This window comes from Toxotes jaculatrix, chromosome 8, assembly GCF_017976425.1.
Source record: "Toxotes jaculatrix isolate fToxJac2 chromosome 8, fToxJac2.pri, whole genome shotgun sequence".
Lineage (NCBI taxonomy): Eukaryota > Metazoa > Chordata > Actinopteri > Toxotidae > Toxotes > Toxotes jaculatrix.
In genome coordinates this window covers 19,560,321-19,574,544 of record NC_054401.1, presented here as the reverse complement: position 1 = coordinate 19,574,544, position 14,224 = coordinate 19,560,321, and the positions used below count along the sequence as shown (strand labels likewise).

The 14,224-nt window shown below is 41.5% G+C and overlaps 2 protein-coding genes across 3 annotated transcripts; one reads left to right on the top strand and one right to left on the bottom strand.

The window, feature by feature from the left end:
- Nucleotides 1–2,832: 2,832 nt before the first annotated feature.
- Nucleotides 2,833–5,194, bottom strand: LOC121185708 (coiled-coil domain-containing protein 127-like). 2 transcript variants are annotated; one of them, XM_041044067.1, is made up of 4 exons: nt 5,111–5,194; nt 4,352–4,489; nt 3,548–3,792; nt 2,833–3,443 (listed from the first exon to the last, which is right to left on the bottom strand). In XM_041044067.1, the coding sequence occupies exons 2-4, from the start codon at nt 4,479–4,481 to the stop codon at nt 2,997–2,999; spliced, it is 822 nt and encodes a 273-aa protein (XP_040900001.1). In that variant the 5' UTR covers nt 4,482–4,489; nt 5,111–5,194; the 3' UTR covers nt 2,833–2,996. The 2 variants fall into 2 exon arrangements, with proteins under 2 accessions (XP_040900001.1, XP_040900000.1); XM_041044066.1 differs by having other exon boundaries at nt 4,352–4,486; nt 5,111–5,169.
- A 243-nt stretch (nt 5,195–5,437) lies between these two features.
- sdha (succinate dehydrogenase complex, subunit A, flavoprotein (Fp)) lies at nt 5,438–12,289 on the top strand. Its single transcript, XM_041044065.1, has 15 exons — nt 5,438–5,518; nt 6,223–6,306; nt 6,609–6,770; nt 6,975–7,118; nt 7,357–7,521; nt 7,628–7,776; nt 7,964–8,088; nt 9,712–9,880; nt 10,038–10,233; nt 10,348–10,519; nt 10,792–10,910; nt 11,157–11,268; nt 11,368–11,498; nt 11,674–11,787; nt 11,877–12,289. The coding sequence occupies exons 1-15, from the start codon at nt 5,456–5,458 to the stop codon at nt 11,961–11,963; spliced, it is 1,992 nt and encodes a 663-aa protein (XP_040899999.1). The 5' UTR covers nt 5,438–5,455; the 3' UTR covers nt 11,964–12,289.
- Nucleotides 12,290–14,224: the final 1,935 nt, after the last annotated feature.

The following is a 14,224-nucleotide window of genomic DNA, read 5'->3' as shown; positions in this document are numbered from 1 at the left end:
TGCGCCAGTGTGCCACAAGTTCAACCTGATCTCCACCCCCTTGAAGGTAAAAGTTGCTCTATGTTAAAACTACATTAGCTGTGCTTAGAGTTCAGTTGAGCTATTTTCTGTCACCTTCTTGCTTTGAACGTTTGAGGTTTGTTTTTACTTCTTAATTTAACATTGTTGTTGTTGTTCTTTTAACTTTAAAAAGGACCAGACAGAGCAGGACAAGAATTCACCTGAGCAACAATTGTCTTTTGGACTGAGACAACTGTTTGCTGCATCTCCGGAGGTGAGACCTACAGAGGCTGATGAAGACCGCGTCATAGAAATTTATTTGCCTCCAGGACCATCAAACGAGGATAGGCATAGTGTAGTTTCCCAGGACAAAAATGAAGAAGCAACAGAACAACAACTTGTCCTGAGTACTTCAACTCTCTTCCACGTCTCTCCCATCATCAGTGAAAAGTAGGATATTAACCCTGATACTCCTCTGGATACTCTAATACATCTAGGACATTTTTGTGCATTATTTCTGTGTTTCACTTTTTGTTTCTGCTTTCTTTTGTTAGGCCACCAGGCAACCAGGTCTCTCATTCTCTTAGCAAGACGTCCTCCACCACCTCCACAAAAGCAGAAAGCAGCCTGAAAGCAGACCCAAGATTCATACCACTGGTGTTGGAAGACTACGAGATGGATGACGATATGATACCAGATTTCTCTCTGTCCTCCATTACCCCAATTCCATCAGAGCATCAGATCTTTGATATCAGTCAATCCAGTGACCTTGAGGACCCATCCCTGGCAGAGTCTACGTCTCATGAGCTCCATGAAGAGATGAGCACTGCTTCTCAGTCCCAGTCCAAACAAACCTCTGCCAGGCAGCGTAGCAGTGTAAAGGAAACTGTGCCCAAGACAAGAAACAGATTTTGCACGTTTTTCTGCAACATCTTTTCAAAGGTAAAGATGCATTTACATGGAAATTTAAATGTCTGAAACCACAGTGAAGATACAATTTACATACAGAACATATCTGAGCAGACATGACAAGACTCAAGTCAAAGGCAGCTGGATTTCTTGTTTGTCCTTGAAGATGTTTCATCCTTGTGCTTCTTCATCTAGAAACGTAATATGTCGTGAAGCAATGAATCCTCATGAGGACCAAACAAGTCTAGTTGTCGTTGACTTAAAATGTCTCCTTGCTGTCGTATTTTAGTTGAACTGTAGCCTTTTAGTTTTATTCTTGTACTCTGTGCTTCTAAAATCAAAAGGATGAGAAGAACACAGAGAAGAAGGAGAAGGAGAAGAAGAAGAAGAAGAAGAAGAAGAAGAAGGAGAAGAAGACTTGGCCCGAACAGTGTTTTGGCTGTTGGAAGTTCCTGTGCCCCTGTATGTGCTCATGTGTCTCAGATGAGTGACTTCAAGTGGACCAGCAACCATCTCTGTTTTCTCCGCCCTTCCCAATTCCCCCCTTCTTCCCACCCCCCCTTCCCAATCCCCTCCGATTCTCCCACCTTCACCATCCCACCCCCCAGCCCCTTCCCAATCCCCCCCCGATTCGCCCACCTTCACATCCCACCCCCCACCCCCTTTCCAATCCCCTCAGCCCCTTCCCACCCCCCCTTCCAAATCCCCCCCTTCTCAACCCCCTCACACCCCCCCCCCCACCACCACCTTAACCCCCCCCCCTTCCCAAATCTCCCCCACCTCTCTCTTTCAACCCAACCGGTCGAGACAGACGGCCGCCCACCATGAGCCAGGTTCTGTTCAAGGTTTCTTCCTTTTAAAAGGGAGTTTTTCCTTGCCGCCGTCGCCAAGTGCTTGCTCATGGGGGAAATGCTGGATCTCTGTAAATATTAAAAAGAGAGAGCTCCCCCATCAATAAAATTAATTTCAATTAAACCTACTGCTTCTGCTCATCAGTGTTGTGTACAGGTAGGGACAGATTGATTATTAGCAGATTATTAATAATTATCAAAGATAATTAATGAGTCTCGTCCAGTAAGAGGCCAGATTTTGAATTTAATCTTCACACCAAGGTGAGATTGGTGGGTCTCTGTAAATGTTAAAAAGAGAGAGTCCCCCCCTCCTTCTGTGTGTTTGCTTCTACTAGACATGTGAATGATGTGTTGACTTTTTTGTGGCTACGCAGACTGTCCTCTTTCCGAATCTTTGTGGTGGAGACAAGTTTGTGAACATTCCTGTGAACGAATCATGTTTGCAGGCAGGGATGCACTCAGTCAGAATCAGCAACTTGGATCACTCACTCAGTGAGTGTTTCCCAGCACGTGCCTTCACAGCTGACTGAGAGCTTGGCTAAACTGAGAAGGGAACAGATCGTTTGAAGAAGTTACTCAGTTCAGTTTGTTCACCCAACATAACGTTTTTGATGGAGACCACACGGGTATCAGTCTCATGTCATCTAATGCTTCAGATCCAAACTCAAAACCCATCTGTCCTACACTCTCTCTTCTTCTTCTTCTCCCACCTTCTCTTTTATCATTCTTTCATTTACAAAGGTCATGAATATATTTTGGTTTCTGCTTTACAGTAACAGTACAGACAATGAATGGGACAGCACAGCACACCGCACCACTTTCATGATTTCCCGTAGGGGAATTGTCTAGTGCATATTTACTAGTGCTGCACGATTTGATGAAAACGTGCGATTGCAATTAGATTAATCGTGCAGCACTAATATTTACCATTATACGTTTTCCCACAGTTAATTTAAAGCTGATGAGTCTTATCTGGAGCTTCAGAAGTTATAATAATGTTATATTCAGCAAGTTAAACCTGGCAAAAGTTATCTTCTTTTCTACACTCTGAAATAAAGGATGGAACTTTCACTTATTGAACATTGTCTTGTTGAGATTACCTGGTGTGTTTTCATAACATCCTTATCACATAAAGATAATTACTTAGAGTGGAAAATACATGTGTTTTCCATTCCTGATCCACATATTTTCAACATTCTTCAGAGTCAAATGAAAAACACCAGCTTTGGTCTTTTGTCACTTTGTGTGAGACTGGACCTTTCCTCCTAATATGGCTTCCTCAGCTTTCTTGTGTTTTTGGACAGTGACCTGCAGCTGCCAGTACTTTAGATACACCCACATAAGGCTTCCATTCTTCCTCTTGTCTATGTTGAGCAGGTCCGCACAATGCTTATCCCTCTTAAAAATATCTTTCAGGTCAGACTCTAGATCTAGTTCTGTCCCGATGGGGTCTTTGACGACCTTTAGCAGCATGTTCCTCTCCATCTCCAGCCGCTGATCTCGAGGTTGGATCAGGGAACAGTAGGCATTCTGGCGTTCCACAAGCTGACCCTCTAACTCCTTCAGAGTGGCTGTGGCTCGCTGGTACCAGTCGTTCTCTCGTTCCAGGGCATGATGCAGCACAGCACCTGCAGCTCCAGACTTTATCAGCCTTTGCTTCTCTTCCTCCAAGGCCTCTCGCTCCTTGTAAGGGAGAAGAAAGAGCTTTGAGCTACAGATTAGATAGGAAAAGTGCACAGCAGTAGAAATGGAGGGTCAGCTGAAGAAGGAGCCAGACAAGACTTTACCAGCTGTAGCTTTTTCCGCTCTTCCATCAGCTGAGTGCTCTGTGAGATCAGAGCCTGCTTGTAGCCTTTCACTCTCTGCCTCTCCTTTTCCAGCTCCAGCTCTAGAGCAGCAGCTGCCTTGCGCCTCTCTGTTAGTGTCTCCCGGTACCGTGCCTCCATCTCACTTTTTATTGTGGACACATCTTTCTCATACTGGGCTGTGACCTTCTGGATCTCCCTCTGAGACTCCCTGGTCCAGATCCAACCTGATGGGGTGGTGGGAGATATAAGACAAGGTAGTGAGGAGACATTTAAGTTATACTGCCATGTTTTGTTTTTTTTTTAAAAACTAATTTAATCTCCTTAATTCCAGACCGACTGTAGCAGATAAAACAAAAACTTACACTCGCTTTGATAAAGCAGATATAAAATTGTCTCTGATGCCATTTTGTTTTTAAAATCTATATTTAATTAAAGTTAAATATCCAGATATTATTTTTAGCCATACTGCCCAACCCTGACATGTGGAATTTATTCCTGAGGGCGAAGGAGGATATGTTTGTGTATCATACCTATGTAATTTGGCATGCTCATAAGAAAAGGGACAGTCCCACTTAAGATGTATTGTATTGTATATTTATACACTATGTCCCTAATGTGACAAATGAAAGCAAAAAACACACATTTCAGAGGTAAAGTGTGGATCTCACACAAACTCAACCTGCTTTGCATTAACCATACTTTCAATAGCTCTAATGTCGTCCTCTTGTACCTGTTACCACATCCACAAACACACTTCTAGACACATCTCCTTGTGCAACTTACGGAATGCAGCCAGTCCCAGCATAGGGACCAGCAGGGCGTAGTTCCATTGGTTGCCATCACCGGCCCCCGCCCCCCTTCCTCTGGGGTCTGGTTGGATGTTCCATCTGGGGGGGTCATTCAAGTTGTTCATGGACGCTGCTGTCACATATACACAGACGAAACCAAAAGCTCACAAATAATGTATACATCTTTACATGTACATTAAAATGAATGTCCACATTTTGCAAAAGACTGAATGACCTTTACTTGGTGCCAGTAGCTAAATGTCGGTAGTAGCAGGTAAAAATAGCTATAAAGTGGCAACAAATGATCATAAGGTTGATTGCGAAGCCTCTTGTCAGAATAAACAATGAAGATCTGAGTGTCCTCTGATTTAGTAGCGTACAAAGAGAAAATGGTTTCGAATTCTCTATGAGCTATCTGAAAACATAAACATGCCTGGATAGTGTGTGTGACATTTCGAAATGGTGCTACAAATAAGACGTGACACTTGGTTAGCAAGTTTGGTTAGCTTGTTAGCATTTGGTAAAACACTGCGACAGGCTGCACCTGCAAAAACAAGTCCGACATGACTTGTAGGTTTGGCAGCCCGGCTAACCACAACAAGGCTAGCTGTGAGCTAACATGCTAGCCAAGGTTTAGCTTGCTGCTTCATGCGTGCTAGAGTATTTAATAGAAACATGACACGGGGAACAATAGCTCTGTAATTCCGAACACAACCCAGTATACGTCTGTCAAACCTATGTAGCTGTGTCTCACCTTGAATGAAAAGTCTAGGTCACTTATACATTTGTTCCTGCACACCCAGATTATACAATTTTACGCGTTAGCAGTACACCTACACCGACCGAGGGTAATTCAAGAGAATCCCCTTATACAAAGGCCCCATTAGGTGCAAAAAGAAAAGTTAATATATGTTTGTTTGGATTTCCTATACATAGTAAACCGCTTTTTGTTGTTAAAAATACGTTAATAAATGTTTTTAGAGGATAAGTATTGGGTGCAACATGAGTCAGACCCCCCTTTTCGGAGAGTGGTTTCGTCTAGTGCAACAGAATATCTGATCCTCCGTGGCACCTCAGAATCGGTCTCTTAGCTGACAACATGGCGAGTGTTCGTGCTGCGTCCCGTCTCCTCTCCAAGCGGGCACTATCTAAAACGACAGCAGTGAGTTGTAACATTTGGATATTACATCTTTCGTTTTTCTTTATATGCTCTGTTATGTTTACTGATTGTATTATTTTTACGTTGAAAGGAAATTTTTTTTCTGCACTTCCAGCTTTCGTAACGGGCGCTTTCTGACTTGCGTAACCTGTGTTATGTAGCATAGGGTGTTTCAATGTGACACCATGAACAAAAGCTATTTTGCGAGACCAACAAAAGTGCTATGTAGTTATACCATGTCTATTTCTTTCACATTAGTCATTGTGAGTGATGTTTTCAGGAAACTGTCAACGTAACTGAGGTATTCTTATATGTTTATAACAGGGATTGCAGTTGTCCTTGTGGATGACAACTTTAGCTGCTGCACGTTAACTAGCAAAAGGTTAAAGGATGAAATGTAAATATATTGTTAATGGCAACTTTCGACCACAATAATTTTTAAATGATACCATAAGTCACTTAAAATGATCGTCAAGTCCAAAGTGCCATACAATTTGCAGAATGATATATGATTATGCTTATGTATACTGACACCTATGCCACTAGGAATATTCATTAAAATCATCCTTCAGCATGTGAATAAACATAACAATATATGCTAATTGGCAGTGATTTTTCTCTGTAGATAGGCATCTATCAGTGTTTGATTTGCCTGTTTATTTATTTTAAATTTCTCCATTGATGTAACATGTTTTCTTTTCTGCCAGGTCCCTGCTGCTGCAGTTCAGGGCTCCAGGAACTTTCACTTCTCCATCTATGGCAAAAAGAAAAATGCCAAAGTATCAGATGATGTGAGTTTGATTTGCTCTTTTATTTAGATCAGTATTTAAAAGGGAAATTCAGGCAGATGCATAATGTCCATAGATGTACATTGGTAGAAACATTAGTCTGAATGTACTCAGTATGTTCTCTGCATGTGGTGTCAATATCAGAGTTATTGCTGTTAAAAATATAAAATGATGGCTTCAAACTGTCCTTGAATTATGCAAACTCACAACACTCCTTGACTGATAATGGAGAATCAGCTTCCAGTATGAGAAAATTGTACATCACTCTAAGTTTTATAGTAACTTCATGTCTTCCTTGTCTTCAGATCTCTACTCAATACCCAGTTGTGGATCATGAGTTTGATGCTGTGGTGGTAGGAGCTGGAGGGGCAGGACTTAGGGCAGCCTTTGGCCTGTCAGAGGCAGGCTTCAACACTGCCTGCGTCACCAAGCTCTTCCCCACCAGGTCTCACACTGTTGCTGCACAGGTACAGCAACACATTTAATACATTCATTTAGGAGATAAATTATTTTTAAATTGTGTTTCTGCAGCATTTCAGCACATTCTCCTTATATTAGATTAGAATTTCAAAAGAAACATTTGTTATGGAAACCTAATGCCTCAAGTATGCACAATTAGCACTCCATCTTTTCAAATTTATTGAACTGCTGGATATTAACTTGGTTCACAGGGTGGGATCAATGCAGCTCTTGGGAACATGGAGAATGATGACTGGAGATGGCATTTCTATGACACAGTAAAGGGATCTGACTGGCTGGGAGACCAGGATGCTATTCATTACATGACAGAGCAGGCTCCTGCAGCCGTAGTGGAGGTAAGATCTCACACAGACACACATAATCATGGTTATGTTAGCGGGCAAATACTGGGCTTTGACCACTGAAGATGTAAACCATTCAGTGAGAATATACAGCATACCTGATGTATATTAACACATTTCTGTATTAACATATGTTTACCAAAATTTATGGACCAAATGCTCTCCCACCCGGGATCATCTGACACACAAGAACAGCAGATTAGGATCTCATGTTACTGTCTCTTTTTCCCAGCTGGAGAACTTTGGAATGCCATTCAGCCGCACTGAAGATGGGAAGATTTACCAGAGGGCCTTTGGAGGCCAGAGTCTCAAGTATGGAAAAGGAGGCCAGGCTCACCGCTGCTGCTGTGTAGCAGACAGGACAGGGCACTCACTACTGCATACACTTTATGGACGTGTAAGTACACACACTTTCCTGCCTTCTTTCTCTGACTCAGTCCATGCAGCTCTTCTGTGGAGCACGGTTTAACTGCATTTCATGTTTCCTTTGCCCTTCTGTTCAGTCGCTTCGTTATGACACTAGTTACTTTGTGGAGTACTTTGCCCTGGACCTGCTGATGGAAAATGGAGAGTGTAAAGGAGTAATTGCTCTCTGCATGGAGGACGGATCTATTCACCGCTTCAGAGCCCAGAATACTGTCATTGCTACTGGGTAGGCTGCACGCTCTCTGTTCTGTTCTGCAAAACAGAGCAAATGAGCTGATAATTGGTCTTAATTTTTACCTCTATGTCATTAACATTGTTTGAAAGTTGATATGAGACAGAAACATTTCTTCATCTGTGCATGTATAACTTAAATGTGTTTCTTTGTTTATTGAACAAGATCTATTTCCTTCCAGGGGTTATGGAAGAACCTATTTCAGCTGCACATCTGCCCACACTAGTACAGGAGACGGAAATGCAATGGTGACCAGAGCTGGTTTGCCCTGCCAGGATTTGGAGTTTGTGCAGTTCCATCCCACTGGTGAGAAAAAAAAACTTTATAAACCCAAGACATGAAATAGTTCAGCTATTCATGCACTGAGGTAGCACAAAAATACCCCTGAGTCTTATTTTGAAAGACAGTGCTTGAAAACTGCACTGCAGCTAAATATGAGCTTGAAAGACGTGTCTGAATGGATTAGAGTAGTTTTAACAAATAGAGGCGTTCTATCAATGACAGTTCAAAGTCCGTTATTTTACTGTCCAGGCATAATGGTGTGATAAGACATTGTATAAAGACTGAACTGTGTTTCATTCTCAGTATGTTTGTGCTCATCTTTAGTGATTAATGCCGCTGTACGTTCCTCTTTAATTTTACTACAGACATTTAGATGAATTATAAGATGTGAACACTAATTATCATAGTTTAATCCACAGACAACTTGCTGCTCAAGTGTTTGGGAGAGATAATGAAAACGGATTATTTTAGAAATATTAATTAGTATCCTTTTGTTTCATTTACTATATGGAACAATAACACATCAGGTACATTTACAGTCACAGGACTTTGAAATTAAAGAGTTAATCTGAAGTACATGTATTTGAGCTCACTAATTCAGTGACTCTTTTTGCTCTGTCACTCAGATAAATGTATATAAATCTGTATTGCCAGATTTATATTGGTTGTTTACACTGAGCTCTAATAATAGACTGTACTTACATAAAGACAAGTGGTCATCTTTATTTTTGTTCCCGCTGGACATTTGACACCAGACTCTTCACTTATGTGTGAAGTAGCCTGGTGATGTGGTCTCCAAAGGCTGAGCCACAGTTCACTGAGTTACAGATTTCTTTTCTCTCCTTTTGTATAAAATATATTAACTTTGCAGGTTGTTCTAAGTACGTTGACACAGAAATGCAGCACATTTTACACCTTACCTAAGACTTCAGTGTATCACCAAACAAATATAAACTGTAAATGTAATAGAACAATAAAAACAGTAGCTCAACAAATCTGATAGGATTGTGTAAAAATATCAAACTATGTCAGGATTTTAAGATGGTTTATTATTTTAAGAAATAACATAGTTACTAATGTTTTTATTCCTTTTTCTACCCAATACTCCACTACTACAATGTGAGAGTTAGAACCAACACATTCTTCTGATGCTCAATAAGATTTCTGTAGTAAAATTACAGTGTGAATGCCAAGGTAAATAGACTTATCACGGCTTGGTCCATAAAGCACAGTATCATTATATTTACTGGTGCAGTATTGTGCCATAACAATAATGACAATAAAGCTTTGAGAATTTTATGTTCACAGTGTTTACCTTATGCTTCATCAGCAGAAATCTTCCACATCAATCATTCTCAGGTTTCTTATGCAGTAATTTCATTGCAAAGACAACAGTTATTTATTAATTTACTATGTAACCACTCTTGTGTTATTCATTCATCAACATTTGGATCAAAAAGCCTGTTTGATGTCTGTTGGAAGTTACCATGGTAACCAGGAGGAATAATGTAGTACCCCCCTCTTAAAACTGAGCCACTGTTGTGAGACTAAAAAGTGAGGATTAAGATCAAAGTTAGAGTACGATGACACAAGTATTAACATCTATTTGATTCAGGATATTTCACTTAAACATGTCAATCCTTACAGGAATCTACGGAGCTGGTTGCCTGATCACAGAGGGTTGCCGTGGTGAGGGGGGCATCCTGATCAACAGTGAGGGAGAGCGCTTCATGGAGCGCTACGCACCCAACGCCAAAGACCTGGCCTCCAGAGACGTGGTGTCCCGCTCCATGACCATCGAGATCAGAGAGGGCAGGTATGGACTGAAAATGACTGGAAATGATTCTCTCACACTTCTCTTTTTAGGTCTCTGGTATTGGAAAGTCTTTTTCCCTAAGTGCCAAGACAGGACCAGCCGAGTAGGATGCTGCTGTTGCTTATTTCTTCCCTCCTGTCTGTCTTTATTCCCTCAGGGGTGTCGGTCCAGAGAAGGACCACGTGTACCTGCAGCTTCACCACCTGCCTCCTCAGCAGCTGGCCACAAGGCTGCCTGGTATCTCTGAGACGGCCATGATCTTTGCTGGGGTTGACGTCACTAAAGAGCCCATCCCCGTCCTGCCCACTGTACATTATAACATGGGTGGAATACCCACAAACTACAAGGGACAGGTTGGTTATGTTGGCACACACAATCCCTCCTCACTCACTATAAAGTACTTCACTATGAGTATGTCTGCAGTAAAGTGACACACCTTTAATTCTTTTTTTTTTTTACCCCATCAGGTGATCACTCACACCAATGGACAGGACAAGGTGGTTCCTGGACTGTACGCCTGTGGTGAGGCGGCCTGTGCCAGCGTCCACGGTGCTAACAGACTGGGTGCCAACTCCCTGCTGGATCTGGTGGTGTTTGGCAGAGCCTGCGCCCTCACCATCGCAGAGGAACACAAACCTGGTGAGGACCGCTGTTAGAGTTTATTTTCCCCCCTCACATTTGACACCAGACATATGTAACTTTAATCTTTCTTAATCTTTCAGGACTTAATATCTTTCAAATTTGTGATGTGACAACGGGTTGAAAAACATTAATTCTCTTTCTGTTTTGACATGAAATAACGCTTCTATTTTGTCAACATTGTTATGCTCTTCAGGCAGGATTATATCTGACATCAGAGTTTTAGCACACATTGTTTCACTTCTGACAGTGGAGTTTTGTTTTCTCTTCAGGAGAGAATCTGTCCCCTCTGAAGCCCAGTGCAGGAGAGGAGTCTGTGGCCAACCTGGACAAGCTGAGGTTTGCCAATGGAAGCCTGAGAACCTCCGAGATCAGGCTCAACATGCAGAAGGTACACACACAAACTGTCAGGAATTGTTTTTAAGAAAAGTCACTAACGTGTAAATACAGGTAGTCGAATGTCACAAAAGCTCGTTTTCAGCTTCTGTGCCTCAGTAAGCTTTATTCTGCTGCTGTTTTAAGTGTCCCTCCCAGTGTCACCTGGCCTGGGTGGCTTTTGAGTTTCATTAACTAAGTCCTTGACAAACGTGACTTGTTTACAAACATAAGTCATGTGTCTTCCTGTCTGTCCATTCAGACCATGCAGACTCATGCTGCAGTGTTCCGTACCGGCTCCGTTCTGAAGGAGGGATGCGACAAGATGGATGCCGTTTACCAGACCCTGGACGACATTAAGACCTTCGACAGAGGTACAGCACCTTTACAGTCCCTTGTGTGACCCTTTGCAAAAAAAAAAGTCTCTGAGACTTACCTCCCTTTTCCCTTTTTCCTGTCCTGCTCTTCTCCAGGAATTGTGTGGAACACAGATCTTGTGGAAACGTTGGAGCTGCAGAATCTGATGCTGAACGCCATCCAGACCATCCACTCTGCTGAGCAGAGAAAGGAGAGCAGGGGAGCCCACGCCAGAGAGGACTTCAAGGTCAGTTTTTACTTCCTTTATCTGTGCATGTGTTTTTTCATTCATTGTTCTTGCAGTTTTTTTCTCCTCCTCTTCCTTCCTGCCTTTGTGTCAGTACCAGTTCTCTCTGCTTTTCTGTGCTGATATTAGATCAGGTTACTTCCCTCTGACATAATTTCTTTTAACTATATTCCAGGATCGTGTTGATGAGTATGACTACTCTAAGCCGCTGCAGGGTCAGGAGAAGAAGCCGTTCGACCAGCATTGGAGGAAACACACTCTGTCCTACGTCGACCCCAAGACTGGCAAGGTACACTCCTCCCTCGGTGTGTTTTCTAACATTAAAGACTAATGGTGTCTGTCATATGTTATATACCTTTCGTTTTTGTCCAATCACAGGTGACCCTGGAGTACCGCCCTGTTATTGACAACTCTCTGGATGAGCAGGACTGCGCTCATGTCCCTCCTGCCATCCGCTCCTACTAAGAAGATCTCCTCTCCTCCCCCTGCCCCTTCTCCTCTCCTCTCACATCCACCTTACTCAATGAGTGAATTCTCATTTAAGTACTATTTAAGAAGATACATTTTCTGTAGTAGAGATGACATTTTGGGACATATTATGCTTTTGCACATTTGTATCCATTTAGAGTAGTTAAATACAATACTGTCTTGTCAACTTCATCCCTTCGTGTCACTTTTCTGCTCCTCTCCTTTCGTCTTGATTAAATCTCTGTGCAGCAGATAATTTCAACATGCTCTCGTGACCTCTCGCACTGTGTGTGTGTGTGTGTGTGAGCTGGTTTTGTATATATCATAAGACACTCAAGACAAGTGGGTGACTGAGGGGAAACAAAAAGAGAGAGAATATTTAACGTGTTGCACCACTTAAGCTTGGCTCTTTAGGATGACACCATACTTTCATTTCCTTGCCGTGCATTGCATTTGAAGGTTCTCGAATTAGGACTTCTCTCCTCTGGCTTTCTAAAGTGAAGGGATAGTGGAAATGATTGTCATGTGAAATGCACCTTTCACCGTCAAGCCTCAGAGTGAAGTTTTAAGTATGTAAATATTGCATAAATGTACGATAAACATGGCGAGTTATAATGTATGTACTTGTTAAAGTATGAGGTAGTCCTTTCTCACTCACTATGGCCTTCAGTTTTGAATAGTATTTACTCATTGTGATACTTCATGTTTGTGGTTCAAATTAAAAAATATGACATGTTCAATAGATATTCAGCTGATTGACTTAATCAAGCTTAAATTTATCTGTAGTTCTTCTCTATAAATGTTAACCAAATTAAGCAGCTTGAATCTTCTTAGCCACGTGGTGTCTCAGCTGTTGGAACAATGACTTCTTTATATATTTTGGTGTTGTTGTTGCTTTGATAAATTCCAGCAAGGGTCATTGAAGAGCACAGAGCTTTTTGAGCTGTTGGGCCTTTTAGGTTGTAAGTGATAAATGTTCTACCAGAAGCTAGGATTTATTCCAAGCCCAAACATCAATGTCAGCTCTAAGTGCTTTCAAGAGTAGCTGTGATTATTACTGAGTATTTGCCGCTAACTGGGATTGACCACATTTCCTGCAGCTCCACAAATAGCTTTGGTATTTAAACTGAAGGATATGCTCAGTTTTGTCACTTGAAGTATTGAACAAATTCACACGCCACACTTATTGAACTGAATCGCTGAAAGGGTGACTTAATTTATTTGCCTGTTTAAAAAAAAAAAGTTTGAATTAATTTTCTTCTGGTTTTGCCATTTGTACTTATTTTCATATGTTCAATAAAGTGCGGACTATGCACAGAAACAAAAGCTCTTGGTTTGTCTTCATCTGATGGACAAGGGGTGGACACAATAACATGCAACACTGCATACTTAAATTCTAAACAGTAAAAAATAAATCCTTTATGTAGGCTTGCTCAAACTATTTCATATATTTATATATACAGTTTGGGGTCCTTGTAGAGTTAAAACAAAATTGCAGCTTTTATAGTGTCCAATGTTTTGTTTTTGTCCACTGGGGGGCAGAAGCACATTGTTGAACCAGATGTTCTGCAACAGTAATACAATACAATACTGTTATTGTTGTTACTGTTAATAATAGCTATGTGTATGCATACTGTATGGCTGCTCACTTGTAGTGACTGTTAGTAATCTTACCACAGCAGTGTTACTGTTTCATATTATTCTGATAAAGGGCAGTGAAATGTTGAGTTGGTGGAGTTTGTCTACCAGAGCCCCCTGTAGCTGTTTTTTTCCACACAGCAAATTCTGAGGAAGTCAGTAATCACTAAACAAACACTGCGCTAACCTGAGCCTCATTCACATTCTGATCGGCCAAAAGCGGATAGGTCAGAACATACTTGCTACTGGAAAATAAAAGAAAAACATTTTTTATGCCACGCCCAGTGTTGAATCAGCTGCCAGCTGAAACATGATCATCATATGATTTGATGAATCTATGATACAACATGGGAAAACTCATTACACCAGCGAACAAGGTCCTTCCAGATAAAAACAGAGCAAACAGTCAGAAGGTTTGACTCCTTTAATAGAAGTGACAGTGACAAAGTGGCACTGAGGTTAACCATGGGGAAAAGTAGATTATACACTTTCTGAGAAATCTTCATGGTGCTGCATTTTTGTTTCTTGTGGTTAGACAAGGTCAGTGGTTGAGTGCTAAATGCAAGAAACCCATGTAGCACCTATTGACAGTGGGGGTCCAAACACTACTTTAAAAACTT